The sequence below is a fragment of the Pseudophryne corroboree genome, chromosome 6 (assembly GCF_028390025.1).
Source record: "Pseudophryne corroboree isolate aPseCor3 chromosome 6, aPseCor3.hap2, whole genome shotgun sequence".
NCBI lineage: Eukaryota > Metazoa > Chordata > Amphibia > Anura > Myobatrachidae > Pseudophryne > Pseudophryne corroboree.
Genome location: NC_086449.1, coordinates 56,459,898 through 56,477,086, shown reverse-complemented (window position 1 = coordinate 56,477,086; position 17,189 = coordinate 56,459,898). Strand labels below are relative to the sequence as shown.

The following is a 17,189-nucleotide window of genomic DNA, read 5'->3' as shown; positions in this document are numbered from 1 at the left end:
TTTGTTTGGTGCACACCACAACATCTGACAATGTATCTGCTTTATTAGGATTGGTACAAGGGTGGACATTTTATATTGCGTTGACCATCAATAGATGGTGCAAGACACGCCCAAAAGGCGGTGCTAGACACACCCCTCCGACGGTGCACCCCCTAATAAAATGTGCTGCGCACGCCTATGTTCACCAATGATGGCGTATAGGAGGGGACCTAATTTAAAGTAGCTCCTCATGCGACCTACACTAAAACCTGATACGAATATGGATCATATTCAACTAATGAAGTCCAAACCGGGTAGTTTTTCCTGTGGAAGTTGCACCACACGTCCAGCAATGATTACCAGTTCTTACTTTGCACAACCCCACACAGGCAAAAAATTATACCATCTCCTTTCACTTACATTGTCATTTAGACCATGTAGTGCATATATTGTTATGCCCATGTGGTTTATATTATGTTGGGCTGACCACACGTTTATTGGTAGTATTATCAATAGGGTAGGTTCGTCTTTCCTCTGTCAGGTCACCAGGAGCATATTTGAGCACTGTTGTACACTTTGTGGCACAGTGTCTGTATCTACTATGGATTCGTTATGTTGGAATGCACCGCGCATGTGGTGGGCCCAGGTGGGTTCCACGGAATCAATGTACACCTGTTTTCTATGTTGAACTTATTAAGGTGGAAAGCAGCATTAGGAGGATGTGCGATGCGTGACACGTATTGACTTCCGCTGTGGTCAGTGTTGGGCTGTATGCAGTGGGCGCTGTTAGTTTGTGCGCGGCGGTCACTTCCGGCGGGGTGACACGTGGAAAGCAGGCGGCTTCCGGCTGCGGCATCCCGGGTGTCTGTTGCCGGGCACGGATGCCCGCTTTTAGTGTACTGCGGGATGTGCGTCCGAAGTGGTCTGCCCTTGCTATCTGGAGTTAACAGGTGATAGTTTAGTAACTATGTTGAGTTGCTTAACATTAATATTGGCATGGTTTCAATGCACTTCCGGGGTAAACAGCACTTCCTGTCCTCTGTCCTATAAATAGCTTGTAGCCGGTTTCACCCATGCTGCCAGCATGATATCATGTAGTATTGCATTGGTGAGTATATATCCATTAGGCTGTGTGATTACTTGACGTTGAATGTTAGAAATGCTCACTAGACCTTTTGGCTTCTTACAGTGTACTCTTGTCTACCTGATGTTACACAGGATATAACTTATGTCATGTTGTCTTTGGATGCATTCGTGATTCTTTTTTCCTATGGTCGTTTGCATCACAGGTTGCCCGATGGATATTCTATAGTGACACATTGTTGTTTATACGTTTCCTTTAGAAATATGCTGGCAGACCGGCTCGTGTCTCAGTTTATTCTTATACTTGGCTGTACGTCCAGTTGACACGTGATCGTGTGAGTTGTGTATGTTGGTATTTACCACACATTGAGGTGATGCTATTGTAATGCATTGGATTGGTGGAGGTGCTTTGTTACTCTGATTCTATGCTCTATGGTGGCCTAGAAGGCTTAGTCATATTTATTCATGTGTTTTTTTTCTTGTTTAGAATGCTTTTTTTTATCTATATGATTTGTATTCGATTTACAATTAATGTTGGAATGGCATAAACCTTCTCCTGATGAAGAATAGCGATTTGAATCGAAACGTTGAGCTGTCACGAGACTGCTATAAATAAATGGATGCTGATTTGAATCTGCATGTATTCGATTATTTTTGGAGAGTGCACCCTAATGGTGGAACTGTATATATATATATATATATATATATATATATATATATATATATATATATACACACACACACACACACAACAAATACAGAGTGCGCTGAAACATTAAATACTGATTGAAATGTATTCAATTTCAGATTCATAGATGAAACTTCTCTTGGATTCGTTTTCCCTCAGAGAAAGGGGGCCTATAGAGAAACGACCCTCACCAAAGAAATAATCACCCGACAAAAAATACAACAGTTTAGTAACAGATTTTAAAAAAGTTTTTTAATCCATAATCATACTTTAGCATGATATGACAGTAATAAAATAACAATACAATTCATTGTCCACACACCAAAGTGCTTGAGATGGTACAATGGAAAATCCTCCTCACCTTAACGGTGTGAGCTCTAGGGAGGATATTTGAAGCAAAGGGATAGTGTACAATGATTGATAAACTCTACGCGTTTCGTCCAAACGGACTTCTTCAGGGGTAAAAAAATATCTAGGTGAAATGTGCAAAGAAAATCTTCATTTAATGGAAGGGGTTAAAATGAAAATGAAATAAATTTTAACCCCTTCTATTCTAATAACGGGCGCTATCTAATTTGACAGACCTGGCACTGTGTTCTCGACTCACCTTCTGTGAATACCTGGGGGAGATGAGCCGCTGCCTGGAACTCACAGTTCGGCTGTAGGAGAAACTATCGAGCTTGAGAGCGGGAGCAGAGTGGCCGTCATCCCAGGCAGCAGCCCCCCGCCTGGTGGAGTAGCTGATTCGTGACCTTTTTCTCAAAAAATGTCTGTTTGTAAGACAATCGGTTTCTGATCTCCAGTGTCTGACTCTTTCTCGCTATTCCGGTGTATATTGTTCACGATTTGAAGACTGATTTAATGCTTCATATCTTTGTGCATCGCCCCAGTCCCTATATCTCCCATCCTTACCATTTCTACATTTCTGTGCATAAAAATGTCTCTATCAGGTCTCTTTTTAAAATTAGTTTTTTTGTTGTTTTTGAAATTTCACAAATTCTCTCTCTCTCACTCTGGCCCTCATTCCGAGTTGTTCGCTCGCTAGCTGCTTTTAGAAGCATTGCACAAGCTAAGCCGCCGCCCTCTGGGAGTGTATCTTAGCTTAGCAGAATTGTGAACGAAAGATTTGCAGAATTGCGATTAGAAATTTCTTAGCAGTTTCTGAGTAGCTCCAGACTTACTCCTACACTGCATCAGTTCAGTCAGTTTCGTTCCTAGTTTGACATCACAAACACACCCAGCGTTCGCCCAGACACTCCCCCGTTTCTTCAGACACTTCCGCGTTTTTCCCAGAAACACCAGCGTTTTTTCGCACACGCCCAGAAAACGTCCAGTTTCCGCCCAGAAAAACCCACTTCCTGTCAATCACACTCCGATCACCAGAACGCATGGCAATCACGTGATGGGCACGTCACCGCCGAGTGGGAGCGGCCTCCGTCCACTCCTGGCGGGTGCCCAACGCGCATCGCAGTGCAATATATAGCATGTGTTTTTAAAACACATGTGATCGCACTGCAATTCGATAAATATTAAGTGCAGCACATACTATCTTGAGACGTGAGATCCAACCGGCGTGCCCGCGCATCACGTCGCTAGGTACCTAAAATGTGCATACAATCTTGCAATTTAACTCACAGTCGGTCGAAATCGAAGGTTAGCACCGATTATCTCACAAGTGTATGGGCACCATAAGTCCCTTAGGGATGAGGTCACCATCAAGGTATTTTTGTAAGGTGATATGATACTCCAAATATCTGGTTTCTGTATTACAAAGATTTCCCTATTTATTAAATAAATTATGCATATCTCCTACTTCATTTTTATCTGAACTTTCCATCCTCACAGAACCTGTCCCTTTCAAATAACTACTTCTTCTTTCCATTCTGTCTGTTAAACGCTTTAATGATGTCATCATAGAGATGATTTAATAGGCAGCCTGGTAAAGCCTGGTAAAGTAACATCACGGAAAAAATTAAAAAAACAAAGATAGTACCTGGTACCAATTGAGTACTCAATGAAACTGGCTTGCCTGCTGCTTTCAAATATGGGAGTTACCCCCTCGTTTGAAAGGAAACACACAGACTGACTTACCTGTCTTACAGGTAACATACAGACTGAGTCACCTGTCTTACAGGTAGCACATAGACTGACTCACCTGTCTTACACGTAACACACAGACTGAGTCACCTGTCTTACAGGTAGCACATAGACTGACTCACCTGTCTTACAGGTAAGACACAGACTGACTCACCTGTCTTACAGGTAATACATGCTGACTCACCTGTCTTACAGATAACACACAGACTGACTCACCTGTCTTACAGATAACACACAGACTGACTCGCCTGTCTTACAGGAAGCACACAGACTGACTCACCTGTCATACAGTAGCACACAGACTGACTCACCTGTCTTACAGGAAGCACACAGACTGACTCACCTGTGTTACAGGAAGCACACAGACTGACTCACCTGTCTTACAGGTAACACACAGACTGACTCACCTGTCTTACAGGTAACACACAGACTGATTCACCTGTCTTACAGGTAACACACAGACTGACTCACCTGTCTTACAGGTAACACACAGACTGACTCACCTGTCTTACAGGTAACACACAGACTGATTCACCTGTCTTACAGGTAACGCACAGACTGACTCACCTATCTTACAGGTACCAAACACAGACTGACTCGCCTGTCTTACAGGTAACACACAGACTGATTCACCTGTCTTACAGGTAACGCACAGACTGACTCACCTGTCTTACAGGTAACACACAGACTGACTCACCTATTTTACAGGTACCAAACACAGACTGACTCACCTGTCTTACAGGTACCAAACACAGACTGACTCACCTGTCTTACAGGTTAATGCACATTCTCCCTCACCTGTATTACAGGTATCGCACAGACTGACTTATCTGTCTTCAAGGCTCTACACACTTAAAGATTATCTGTCCAATCTGCCTGATTGGAAAGAAAATCTGGCAATGTCTGGGAGCAAATGACAATTGACTATTTGCTCTCAAACCCTGGAAAACAGCCAAAAATAGACTTACAGACAAATTGGTTAAGTTTGTTTCATTAAACAAATTTATCAGAACAACCATTTGTCCATTTTCTTGATTTTGGGAGTAAATGGTTGATTGTCATTTGCTCCCAGACATAGCCAGATTTTCTTTCCAATCAGCCAGATTGGACAGATAATATTTAAGTGTGTAGGTCCCTTAACACACAGACTTTCATGTCTTGCAGGTGGCATGCAGACTTTCCCACATGTCTGACATAATGAATATGTTAATTCACTTAACTATCAGCACCTCTCAAATCAGCCACTGGCTGATCGATAAATTTGCCCTCACACATCTGTAAAAACAGACGCTTCAGGGCAAATTTATCGATCAGCCAGTGGCAAAACATTTTAAGCAGTACCAACGTGGCCTTTCAACACTGAGATACAAAATACTTGTGCCTGCTAATTTGGGAGGTGATGATAGAGGAAAAACTTTACTGCAGAAAGAGGCAAAATGGATACACTTGCTGAATACTGTGGTCCCCTATGGATTAAATGAAACTCTATCCCTATCGTGCTTCTTATAAGGTTTTACTGCACTGTGAGAGTTCATTTGAGTGATGTTGTTTTAAAACATGTTGGAATTGCTGTATTTTTGTAATTTAGTAAGAGTATCATCACCCTACCATCAGTTACATTTGTACATATTGTTCTCTTCACATTTGTAAAGTGAATACTGTATAATTGTATTTTGACTATTTGATGTACAGATGGAGCCACAGTTATCTTGACTTCTCTGCTGCGCCTAGGCACACCATGGTTTATTAGGATAAACCCTTCATCTATTGTTCTCAGCTGCAATACAATACAGAGAACAATACAGCAGGGGAGTAAGTCATTACAGCAGGAGGTTAAATCTGACTGCCCTGGCTCAATTAATCCTATTAAAGGGCAAGATGAAGATGGCTCCATCTGTACTTGTTCCTCTTTGTATAACGTTTCAATGGTGATGGACACTGGGGTGCCGTTATATGTCTCCACCCAAGCAGGTGTGCCACAGGTGATGGAGATTGACCGGATTTTGGATTAGGGGTCATGTTTGACATTGCCCATTAGGTGTGCTCACTAGTTAAAATGTCTGTTCTGTTCATTATGTACTTTATGTCTGATGAAGGTTGAATAAACCGAAACGTTGAAAGAAGTCCGTGAGTGCCGCCAATACTCTGTGCTATATTACCTTTACTGTGGAGGGCACCCGGCGTGGTGGAACTGACTGTGCAGGAGTGCCGAGCAACTGCTTCGTATATATATATATATATATATATATATAGAATGGAGAGAGACGGCGGCACTCAGAGTCTTTCACTTCCAAGTAAATTAAAGCAAAAAGTGAATTTATTCATCAACGTTTCGGGGGACGAACCCCCTTCCTCAGGACACTGCAAACTGTGTTTGCAGTGTCCTGAGGAAGGGGGTTCGTCCCCCGAAACGTTGACGAATAAATGCACTTTTTGCTTTAATTTACTTGGAAGTGAAAGACTCTGAGTGCCGCCGTCTCTCTCCATTCTGCATATTGGGGTTGCCATACCACTAGGAGGGCACCTGAGCAATACCCCTATGGGGACAACGGAGTGCCGGGCTGTCACCATGGACTATATATATATATATATATATATATATATATATTATATGAGGCAAGCAGCAGACACTGTATAATCCAACTTCAGGAGTGGAAGGCTCATAAAGGGTTAATCATGTAGAAAGGAAAAGCCAACAACATCCATTTTAATAAAAAATTATATATTTATTACTGCATATCACAGATAAGAAAAGTGCAGAGCATATCAAAAGGTACTCAGTGTCATCCTGTAGAATTGGTATACAGCTCATATATATACAGTATATATATATATATATATATATACACACACAGGGCTGGGCTCTCCATGGACTCGCAGCACACCCCCGCCCCCCTGACTTGCAGTATGCCCCTGTACATTGTGTCAGTGTGCACTCTGTGACGTGCGTACGCCCCACACCCACCCCCGTGAGGTGCGCGCGTGTTCACAAATGCCCGCGCCGAAACAGAGCCTTCGCATGTATATATATATATATATATATATATACACATACATTTTTTATGCATCTATATTCATGAGACCACCTTCTAAAAATTCAATATTAGATATAATTTGAAACTCTCTTTTTTTACGGACGGGTGATATTTTCCAGAATTTACCAAAACATTTTATGTGATTTATTGCAGCGAACCCGACGTTATTCCAGAATTAACTCGGAATCATCTTACTCAGGTAAATTCAATAATGTAAAGCTCATGGGGAAAATGGACAATTTGAATATATAGTGCTGCAAACTACGATGATCTATTTAATAATTGTGTTAAGGTCTGTCCCATCTCCAACATGCGCACATACAGTGGGATTCAGTGCATGCACTCCAATGACCCTACTTGCTAGGCAGGCGGCACAGATCTAGCCATACTTTAGGACCTGGGGGTATGTATGGGAGCGAGGGGGAAACGGGGTTCTGGAATGGAATGTTGAGTGGGCTCCTGTGCAGTACTGAGCGGAAGAGGGGGCAGGACAAAGCAGTTGGAGCGGCGGAGCAATAGGTAGATGGGGTGTGGCCAAACAGCAGGGTGGGGCTGGGGGCAGACAGGAGTGACCCAGCCTGATACTTTTACTAATACTATAAAATAAGGATGATTATTCACATATAATCACTTTTTGGGGATACAGTACATTGCTTTAGTCATCAACTCCTGGTACAGGATATTTTATATTCCCATGGTTTTCCCTATTCTCCTCTCTAGTCTCCACTGCCAGGACGGGACTCTCGCAGTGAATCGCCAATGGTGACTTCAGAGGACGGGCCTAAGCTGGACAGGCACCAGGTGAGTTATGCCGCGTGGAAGCACAAGCATATAAGTACTATTTAAATCAAGAAACATTTCAGAACAATAAGTAGTCTCTCCTATAGAGTGTATGTAAGCCACAACTGGAGACAGGTAAAAGCTTATTGAAGAAAACAGAAAATACAACAGGTCTTTTAAATTTAACTACTCTATGTAGAAAAAAATCCACATATTTTTTTTTACTGGTTTTTTTTTGGTTGCCTTGATTTATTTATAGAAACAAACAATAAAAAACAGATTTGGGTAGTCTGAGTTTCTTGGTGACCTCTGGGTCACAGACAGCCACCGAGCTAGCTCAATGGACAATCCTGCTCTGAGATATCATTAGGCCAGACTGTGCAAAGGGTCATCTGATTGGCCAAAGTCTACATAGATTATTGTGTATTCAGAGCAATAAATGTTACTTTCAAGTCTACAACAGGCCTTTGTCCAGGGGTACTGAGGGTGGAGTGGGGTGGGTACAGATTAACTAATCCTAGTGCTTTTTGGGCCTCCCAGCAGGGGCCCAGTTAAGTTAGAGCGATGACAATAAACTCTTATTTCTGTGAGCACAATATTAGCAATGCATGCACAGCGCGCTGAGCAAGGAATGACCACGCCCCCATGATGGGCCACACCCCCTATTTAGCACGGGACTTGCCTGATGCCTTGGCAGCACTGCGTTTGGCACTGGATTTCTTGGAGGGCAGATACTGATAATGATCGCATTTAAATTCTATATAATACACTATTTCTTGCATGTTAGTCTTTTCAAAAAAACATTTTTTTCAATTGTCTTGTAGGTATTTTTTTGTTTTAGAAGAATTGGTGGAAATATCACAATAAAATATAATTTATGTAGCAGCCTTACAATCTCTCTGTCTCTATTCCTTAGGTCTTCCAGCAAGTTAGGTGGAACAGAGAGGAGCGTATGGGAGGTGAGATGACTAGATTGTTTTACAGTGTTCTACATGTCATTCTACGGCACAAAGCCATTGGGAAACAGAAAAGTTACAGGGAGACTGTTTGGTGATCCCACCTGTAACTGATCTGTACCCAGATATTTACACCACATTTATATCTACAGACCACTCCCTGTATTACATACCTGTACCTCTTATTATCTGTTTCCTAAGCAGCCCGGGTTTCAAAGTGTAAGAGAGTCCGACTACATTTGGATGAGGTGAGTCAATTGCTGCCCAGAGGGCTAGATGTGATTATCCAGATAGTATAAATGAAATGAATGCAAAATTCACAAAGCACAACAATTAGTTTTGTAACAGGTGGTCACAGAAATTCTCAGTGACTTTTAGTAGCCGTAAAGTCTATGGTAAGGGGTTCAATAATCAATATATAATAGTGAAGTTGGTCTGATCTCTGGCCCCTCCCACCAGTGTGTCTGTATGTATTAACCTGTCATAGAACTATTAATTACTCACGCGCTGTCCATTGCTTATTGTCCTGGCTTGCTCAGTCCTTGAGAGTACCTCCTGCAGAGATCGAGGTGATGGAGTTGAACCACTGGGATGAAGAGGTCCGGAGTCCAACTAAATCTTTCTTCCATGTACCAGGTAAAGGCTTCTGAAGGGTTGTGAGGACTGACGCATTGGGAAACGTAATACTGGCAATCTGTAGTGTTTCCAATGAAAATCAAATGAACTGTAGTAGACTTAGAAAAACTTTTTATTATAGGTATCTGTGTACAAAAAGCGCAATTGTCCATAGAAACCAAAGGGCCCCATACACCACAGCGACATGTCTGACCCTCACGTCGCATGAGATTTCCCTTGAACCGCTCGGCAGCTTCCCGGGTGGCAGGATGGCATAAGATACATTGTATGCGGTCCTTTTGCATACGATGTATCTTATGCGATCCCAGCCATGCCTGCGGGATCCGACATATCACGAGTGCAGCACTAATGATCTAGGGGCTCCGATCCGATGCTCAAGGGACCGCACATCGGATTGGATGTAAAACATATCCGATTTGCCACTTTTCTTCCGATTTATCGTCCCGAAAGGTCGAAATCGGGCATTATCGTTGTAGTTACATAGTTGTTGAGGTTGAAAAAAGACAAATGTCCACCGAGTTCAACCTATATTAAATTTTTTTATATTTTTTTTATTTTTTTTTAATATTAATTAAATGCTGTATCCCTGGATATTTTTTTCCGCTAGAAATTTATCTAATCCATTTTTAAACTTATTGATTGAGTCCACCATTACTAACTTCTCTGGGAGAGAATTCCAAATCCTTACTGCTCTTAATGTGAAGAATCCTTTTCTCCGTTGGGTATAGAATTTTTTCTCTTCTAACCTCAGGGGATGTCCTCGTGTCCTATGTAGTGTTTTTTTTTAAACAAATCATTTGATAAATCCTTGTATTGTCCCTTAATGTATTTATAAATATTAATAATGTCCCCTCTCATTCGCCTCTTTTCCAGTGTGACCATATCAAGCCTTTTAAGTCTTTCCTCATAGTCCAGTGGCTCTAACCCCTTAACCAGTTTAGTGGCTCGCCTCTGAACCCTTTCGAGTTCCAAGATATCTTTTTTATAGTGAGGTTCCCAAAACTGTACACAATGGGGGTAATTCCAAGTTGGTACCAGCAGGAAATTTTTTAGCAGTTGGGCAAAACCATGTGCACTGCAGGGGAGGCAGATATAACATTTGCAGAGAGAGTTAGATTTGGGTGGGGTGTGTTCAATCTGCAATCTAAACTGCAGTGTAAAAATAAAGCAGCCAGTATTTACCCTGCACAGAAACAAAATAACCCACCCAAATCTAACTCTCTCTGCACATGATATATCTGCCTCCCCTGCAGTGCACATGGTTTTGCTCAACTGCTTAAAAATTTCCTGCTGCGGTGAACTTGGAATTACCCCCAATATTCCAGGTGTGGTCGCACCAATGATTTATACAGAGGCAGGATTATACTCTCATCCCTTGTCTCCATTCCCCGTTTAATGCACGATAACACCTTATTAGCCTTTGCTGCTGCATTTTGACATTGCGTACTGCTACCAAGTTTATTATCGATGAGCACTCCCAAATCTTTTTCAACTACCATAATCCCTACATTTTCCCCATTTAGTTTATTTTAGTAGTGTTTGGGGTCCTTTACACTTTCATAGTACATCTGAATACAAAATGTCTACAAGAGCCTGATTGGCTGATTAATAGCACATTGCTAGAGTTGTAGAACAACCTCCCTATAGCTATAGACCTGTAAAGCGCTGTGTTATATGAATCAGCTGTTGCAGAGAACTTTATAAGATTTTGTTTATTGGTAAATGTGATGTCCACAAAGTACATACTGGACAAATAGGTAATATAGAGTAACTTAGGAGCTTTATTAACCACATTATATAACAATGTCAGTCATAAATAATTAATGTCAGACATGAGACACTGGAGGTCATTCTGACCTGATCGCACGCTGCAGTTTTTCGCAGCGCATCGATCAGATCACTACTGCGCACGCGTATGCACCGCAATGCGCAGGCGCGTCATGCGGGTACACAGCGGGTTGTTTCTGAGCGATGGATTTAATGAAGAACCGCAAGGAAAATGACAGGGAGACGGCGTTTGTGGGTGTCAACCGACCGTATTCTGGAGATGTTTGGAAAAACACAGGCGCGTCCAAGTGTGTGCAGGGCGGGTGTCTGACGTCAATTCCGGACACGAAAAGGCTGAAGTGATCGCAGCGGCTGAGTAAGTCCTGAGCAACTCAGAAACTGCACAAAACTTTTTTGTTCCGCTTGGCTGCACATGCGTTCGCACAATTGCAAAGCGGAAATACGCTCCCCTATAGGTTGCGACTATCTGATCGCAGTGCTGCAAAAAATAGCTAGCGAGCGGTCAATTCGGAATGACCCCCCACTATCCGTAGCACTAAGAGTGTCATGCATTTAGTAATTACTGCGCACATGCCAGTCCTAACGCACATTCCTTCTCATCCTGATCACAGATTACAGGGGGTCTCCTGGAACCTGCTCCCCCAGTCACAGTGAGGAGTCTGACAACGAAGAGGCTTCAGCTTCCGCCCGCACAAAGTAACTTGTACACAGATGTCTGTTTGAACATACTGCACGCTTGGGACCTCTAACCTTTCCCTTATAGAGCTGACCTTGGACACTAGTTCACCATACCTGGGAGGGGGGGGGGGGGGGGGCAGGAGTTGGTGGGATTATTCAAATTTCAAAAACAGTGAGAGAACCACTGCACCAAGTGGATTAAACGCCAAATTTATTGACTATGTAAAACCAAAATGTCAGGACACAACAAGTTGGGCAGCACAGGTGATGTAATGGTTAGCATTAATGCCTCACAGCACCGAGGTCATGGGTTCAATTACCACCATGGCCCTAACTGTGTGGAGTTTGTATATTCTCCCCGTACTTGCGTGGGATTCCTCCGGGTACTCCGATTTCCTCCCACAATCCAAAAATATACTGGTAGGTTAATTGGCTCCCAGCAAAATTAACCCTAGCATGTAGGTGTCTGTGTGTACATGTGGTAGGGAATATAGAGTGTAAGCTCCACAGGGGCAGGGACTGATGTGATTGGCCAAATGTTCTCTGTAAAGCGCTGCGGAATGTGTGTGCGCTATGTAAATAACTGGTAATAAATAAGTTATTAAAGAGGAGTGAAAACATATGGTTACAATGCAGTATTTATGCACCAATCCAGAGTACTGGGTAACCGTGAATGATACCAGGATGAAGTACCCCTCCTTCTGTGAATGTGGGCATAATGTTATTGGTTCACATATTATGCTGCCTTAGGTTGCTCAGATATGCTCTCACCGGTGCTAGGAATCCAGCCCAGTATACAGTATATATTGTTCTGTAGACAAAGCTTTCCATAGCCATCAACCATCAATTATGTGGAGGATTAAAGTCCTTCAATAATCTACGCATGCAGGTCAGACCAGTGACACCTCCTTCTCCAGGACCCAGATATTGCTGTTATCTCAATAGATAGGTCATGGATTGCCCTATGAAGTGACAGTACTACCAAAAATCTCAAAGCATTTTTTAAGACTGTGCATTTTGGTCCTAGAACCCGTTTATCATAGGACCAGGGATGGCACGTAGGTATTTAACACCTGATAGTTATGCTCTCATGTTTCTTTCAGCGAACACAGTCTGGAAGTTCTACGAGACAAAATCCAGGAACTGACTGAGAAACTGAAGAATACGCACACGTGTCACATATGTCTGGTGAGTGTACATAACACTTTATGTTTGTATGGTAATCGCCCAGGGTGCTCTTCAGGGTAAAAAGGTATGCACACAATTTTATTGCTATTCTTGTTTTATTTATTTTTATTTTATTTTAAAAAATATGTAACTTCAGAAGATCTAAATGGAGCTAATTATACTTACGAAGTTTACACACTATGGATAAACAAAAGTTTAAAACTTACAATGGCAAAAAGTACCATTTAATGTGGTCAGTATGGACACATTTTCACTCAATCAATGTATGGGTCGTTAATTTTATATATATATATATATATATATATATATATATATATATATATCACAATGGTCCTGGTAAGTAGTTGAACCAGCCACCTACCTCTCTGGAATCATCACCCTAATACTTTTTTATCCATCTTCTCATACAGAATTTGAAGGCTTCATTACCTTTAATCCCAATTATATCTATAATAATAGACATGCATTCAAAGTATTCCGCTCCACATATATTATTAGCTGAATGCAAATATTCCTTGTAATGCAAATGTTTCAATGTAATACCAAGCAAGCTGCTTTATTCCGTGTAGTCAACATATTTAGGATTCTTTTACCTTCACTGACAATTAGGCATTCTGTCATCATCATTAACATCATCTCCATATATTTGTCAGGTGCCACAAAACTCTACATCACCAGGGAGAGACGCCTGCCAATCGTACAAAATATAATCACACATAAAAATGGAAAAGTACAATTGAGGTTGAGGAAAGCGGTCCAGACATGAGAAGAAGGGTAGAGAGGGCCATGCTCATGGTAGCTTGGAGCCTAGAATGAGAGACCAATGCTAAGACAAAGACAATAGGAAAACATCTAAAAGAAATAAAGTCACACAAGTGACATCACGACTCTCCAAACAAAACGTATATTTTAAATTAGTGAGCTCAAGCTTTGATGTTGCAAGATCAGACCCGACTCGCTGTCGGCATTCCAATTCTTTCATAAAGTGTTTGGCTGTAAATGCTTGATTTTATACAATGGGTGCTGCCGTGAAAGTCTAATTCACAAATTAGGAGCAGTGTTCAAATACCTTTAACCCTGTAGTGTATTATACATATATTCATGTCATTAAATGTACTATATGCGCCAATCCTTAAGCTAGCCACTTACACTGTGATGCCAAAAGTGACGATGGACAGTTGGCCCTACGGAGCACTTTTTGTGACGTCAAAACTAATTATGATCTGATCCTAGCCGGTTGCATTATTCCCTGGCATGGTGGCACATGCAGTCGGAAAGATGCCCATCATTGAGTATCAAGTCATCTTCTGATCACACTCAGCCCATGAGCTGAACGGCTGGAACTCATCCAACTATGCCACATGTTGGTGTCTCCAAATTTCAAAGTGGTCTTGTTGATCAGTGGTCAGGCTGGGAGGTGGGATTGGCATAATAATAATAATAATAATAATAATAATAATAATAATAATAATAATAATTATTATTATTATTATTATTATTATAATGTTATTTATATAGCGCTCTTTCTCCAACAGGACTCAGGCGCTTTACAGACATCAAAAACAATGCACATAATACAGAAGATTTAAGTAATACAGCAATAGATAAGTCACACAGACATAAAAGAAAACATTGAGCACACAGTAAGAATAATGCATGATTGGTGTAGGCATTTTGGGTAATAACTTCCAAGGGCTGTGTATTCCACCCTCACAAGGTACCAGGTGCGGCAGCCATCTTGGGCGCACTGCGTAGGATTACCCAGGGTGGCATAGTCTACCCCTAGAAGAGATAACACAAAGTGGAAACATTGCAGAGTCCTAAAGTTCAGAGTAGGGTTCCAACAAAACCATCAGGTCCATGAATTTTTCATCCCATCCACAAGTGCAACAGATGAGGCAGCCATGTTGGGCGCACTGCAAAGGTTACACAGTGGGAGATGAGCCATACAAGGGCCAAATGCATGTATGGGAAAACTAACATGGGTTTAGTAGTATGCTATACACTGCACAGAAAGATCCAAATGAAGCACACCTTGCCCACGGAGGAACCATCTGAGGCAGCCATGTGGGCGCACTGCATAGGTTGCTGCTGGCAGGGTGTGCAATCAGTGGAGGAACACAGAGGAATAGCGCACAGTGGGGTGGATGTATGTAACTGTAATAACATTATTTTGAGAAAATTATAAATGTCCTGGTCTCATGGGAGCAATGCGGGTGGGTGTGAGAATGTGGGGAGCACACTAATGTCCAATGGAAATTACCCTGCTGTGCCTGGTCCTGATGCTCACCCCCTTCAGCTCCCTGCTCAACTTGAGGGGTAGGTCTGGGGGCTGTCATGATGTTCTCAGACGGAGGGGTAGTGGGCATAGGTCCTGGTGTTCTCATGGCAGAGGGAAAAAGCGGCCACATAATGATCCTGAGTTGCAGTGTTTGTGGAACTAGTTTAATTAGAGATTCTAGTGTAGTCCAAAATCCAAATCCAGTTCAAACTCCGGTCCTAACTTCATCCTTAAAATACATCCTTCACAAATGCATAATTCACAAATGCTTACAGACCAAGTCCTGACTGCAGGCCATGATGATATTGCTCTTAAATGCTACAACTATATCAGCTGGCACAGGGGGATGTGTGCAATAAGAAGTTCTGCTAATTAACAAAGGGGATTTTGCATTAAAGACAGATCCCAGACAGTTGCAGACAAACTTTCTTGGGGCGTGAAAAGTGTAGCCAGAGAGAGATGATAAACTCAGATATACAAGCATGAGGATGTTTTTTTTACCTGTGAATAAGGTTAAAATATTATCGCTCCAGTGAATACATAAATGATCATATTGGCAGATATGTATTATACAGATGGGTCCACGTTTATCTTGACCTTTAATAGGATTAACTGGGACTGGCCAGTCGTACTTAATCCCCTGCTGTATTGTTCTCTCTGTATTGTATTGCAGCTGATAACAATAGATGAATGGTTTATGCTAATAAGTCATGTTGTGCCTAGGCGCAGAAAACTAGTCAAGATAACAGTGGACCCATCTGTATACCGTCTTTATATTTTTAAATAATGATTTGTTGCTCTCTTTTCTTCTACAGGATGCCTATAGTGTCCCTGTGGCTTCCATCCAATGTTGGCACATTCACTGTGAGGGATGCTGGTTGCGGGCACTGGTGAGAAATGCCATCTGTAGTCTTTCTGATTTCCCCTATATATATGTTTAGAATCTACATAGCTTTTAATCATTTACCTCCTACAATCTTACTTTCCAAACAGTATATTATTTCCATTTTAAAGTTATCAGACATTTAAACCATGAGGTCTCAGGCCATACCGCAGTCTTCACCAAGCCACGGTTCCTGAATATCTGACATAGCCACCTGTGAGGTTGTCCAAAAACCAAATACTGTGGATGAAGCCTATGGACAGGTGGTGGAGACCTGACCCTTACTTGATGTTTAAAGATGTCAGTATGACTTTATGTGAGAGTGACATGTAGATTTCATAACTTGTCTAGTCCTTAACACAATTTCCTAATCCTCCATTCAAAACTTTTAACTAATTTATTTATTATTTATTTATTAACAGTTTCTTATATAGCACAGCAAATTCCATTGCACTTTACAATTGGAAATAACAATGATATAACAAAACAATGATATAACAAAACTGGGTAATAAACAGTCATAGAGGTAGGAAGGCCCTGCTCGCAAGCTTACAATCTAAAGGGAAATAGGCATGGATACACAAGGATAGGTGCTGTCTATTGCATAGTTGTCCACCAGATTGCAAAGGTTCTTGGTGGGCTGTATGATATAGTCATACAGCAATTATGAACTGGGGTCGAGAGGAAGGATGAGAAGACATGTGAGGATATGTGTGGACTGTGCAGAGTGGATGCAACTTGATAGGAAGGTTTATGAAAGTTATGTGGGCGGTTCTGGAATTTGATACGCTTGCCTGAAGAGGTGAGTTTTCAGGGAACCCTTGAAGGTTTGGAGACTAGAGGAGAGTCTTATTGTACGTGGTAGGACATTCCACAGAGTGGGTGCAGCCTGATGAAAGTCCTGCAATTGTGAGTGGGAGCGAGTAATGAGTGTGGATGAGAGAAGCAGATCTTGTGAAGAGTGAAGAGGTCAGGTTGGGAGATATTTTTAGATAATCGAAGTGATGTACGTTGGTGCAGTTTAGTTAATGGCCTTGTGTGTGAGTATTTTATATTGAATACGGTAGAATACAGGTAACCAATGGAGGGACTGACAGAGTGGATCTGCAGGCGATGA

General features: G+C 41.8%; 1 protein-coding gene across 1 annotated transcript in view; it reads left to right on the top strand.

Moving 5' to 3' along the window:
* LOC134934244 (E3 ubiquitin-protein ligase Rnf220-like) overlaps positions 1-17,189 on the top strand; it is a 46,431-nt gene that overhangs the window by 26,565 nt on the left and 2,677 nt on the right. The window contains exons 3-10 of the mRNA XM_063929723.1: positions 7,036-7,081; positions 7,603-7,683; positions 8,579-8,621; positions 8,823-8,866; positions 9,158-9,254; positions 11,654-11,738; positions 12,824-12,908; positions 16,005-16,079. Of these exons, the coding sequence (XP_063785793.1) occupies positions 7,036-7,081; positions 7,603-7,683; positions 8,579-8,621; positions 8,823-8,866; positions 9,158-9,254; positions 11,654-11,738; positions 12,824-12,908; positions 16,005-16,079 (556 nt within the window). The remainder of the gene's footprint in view (positions 1-7,035; positions 7,082-7,602; positions 7,684-8,578; positions 8,622-8,822; positions 8,867-9,157; positions 9,255-11,653; positions 11,739-12,823; positions 12,909-16,004; positions 16,080-17,189) is intronic.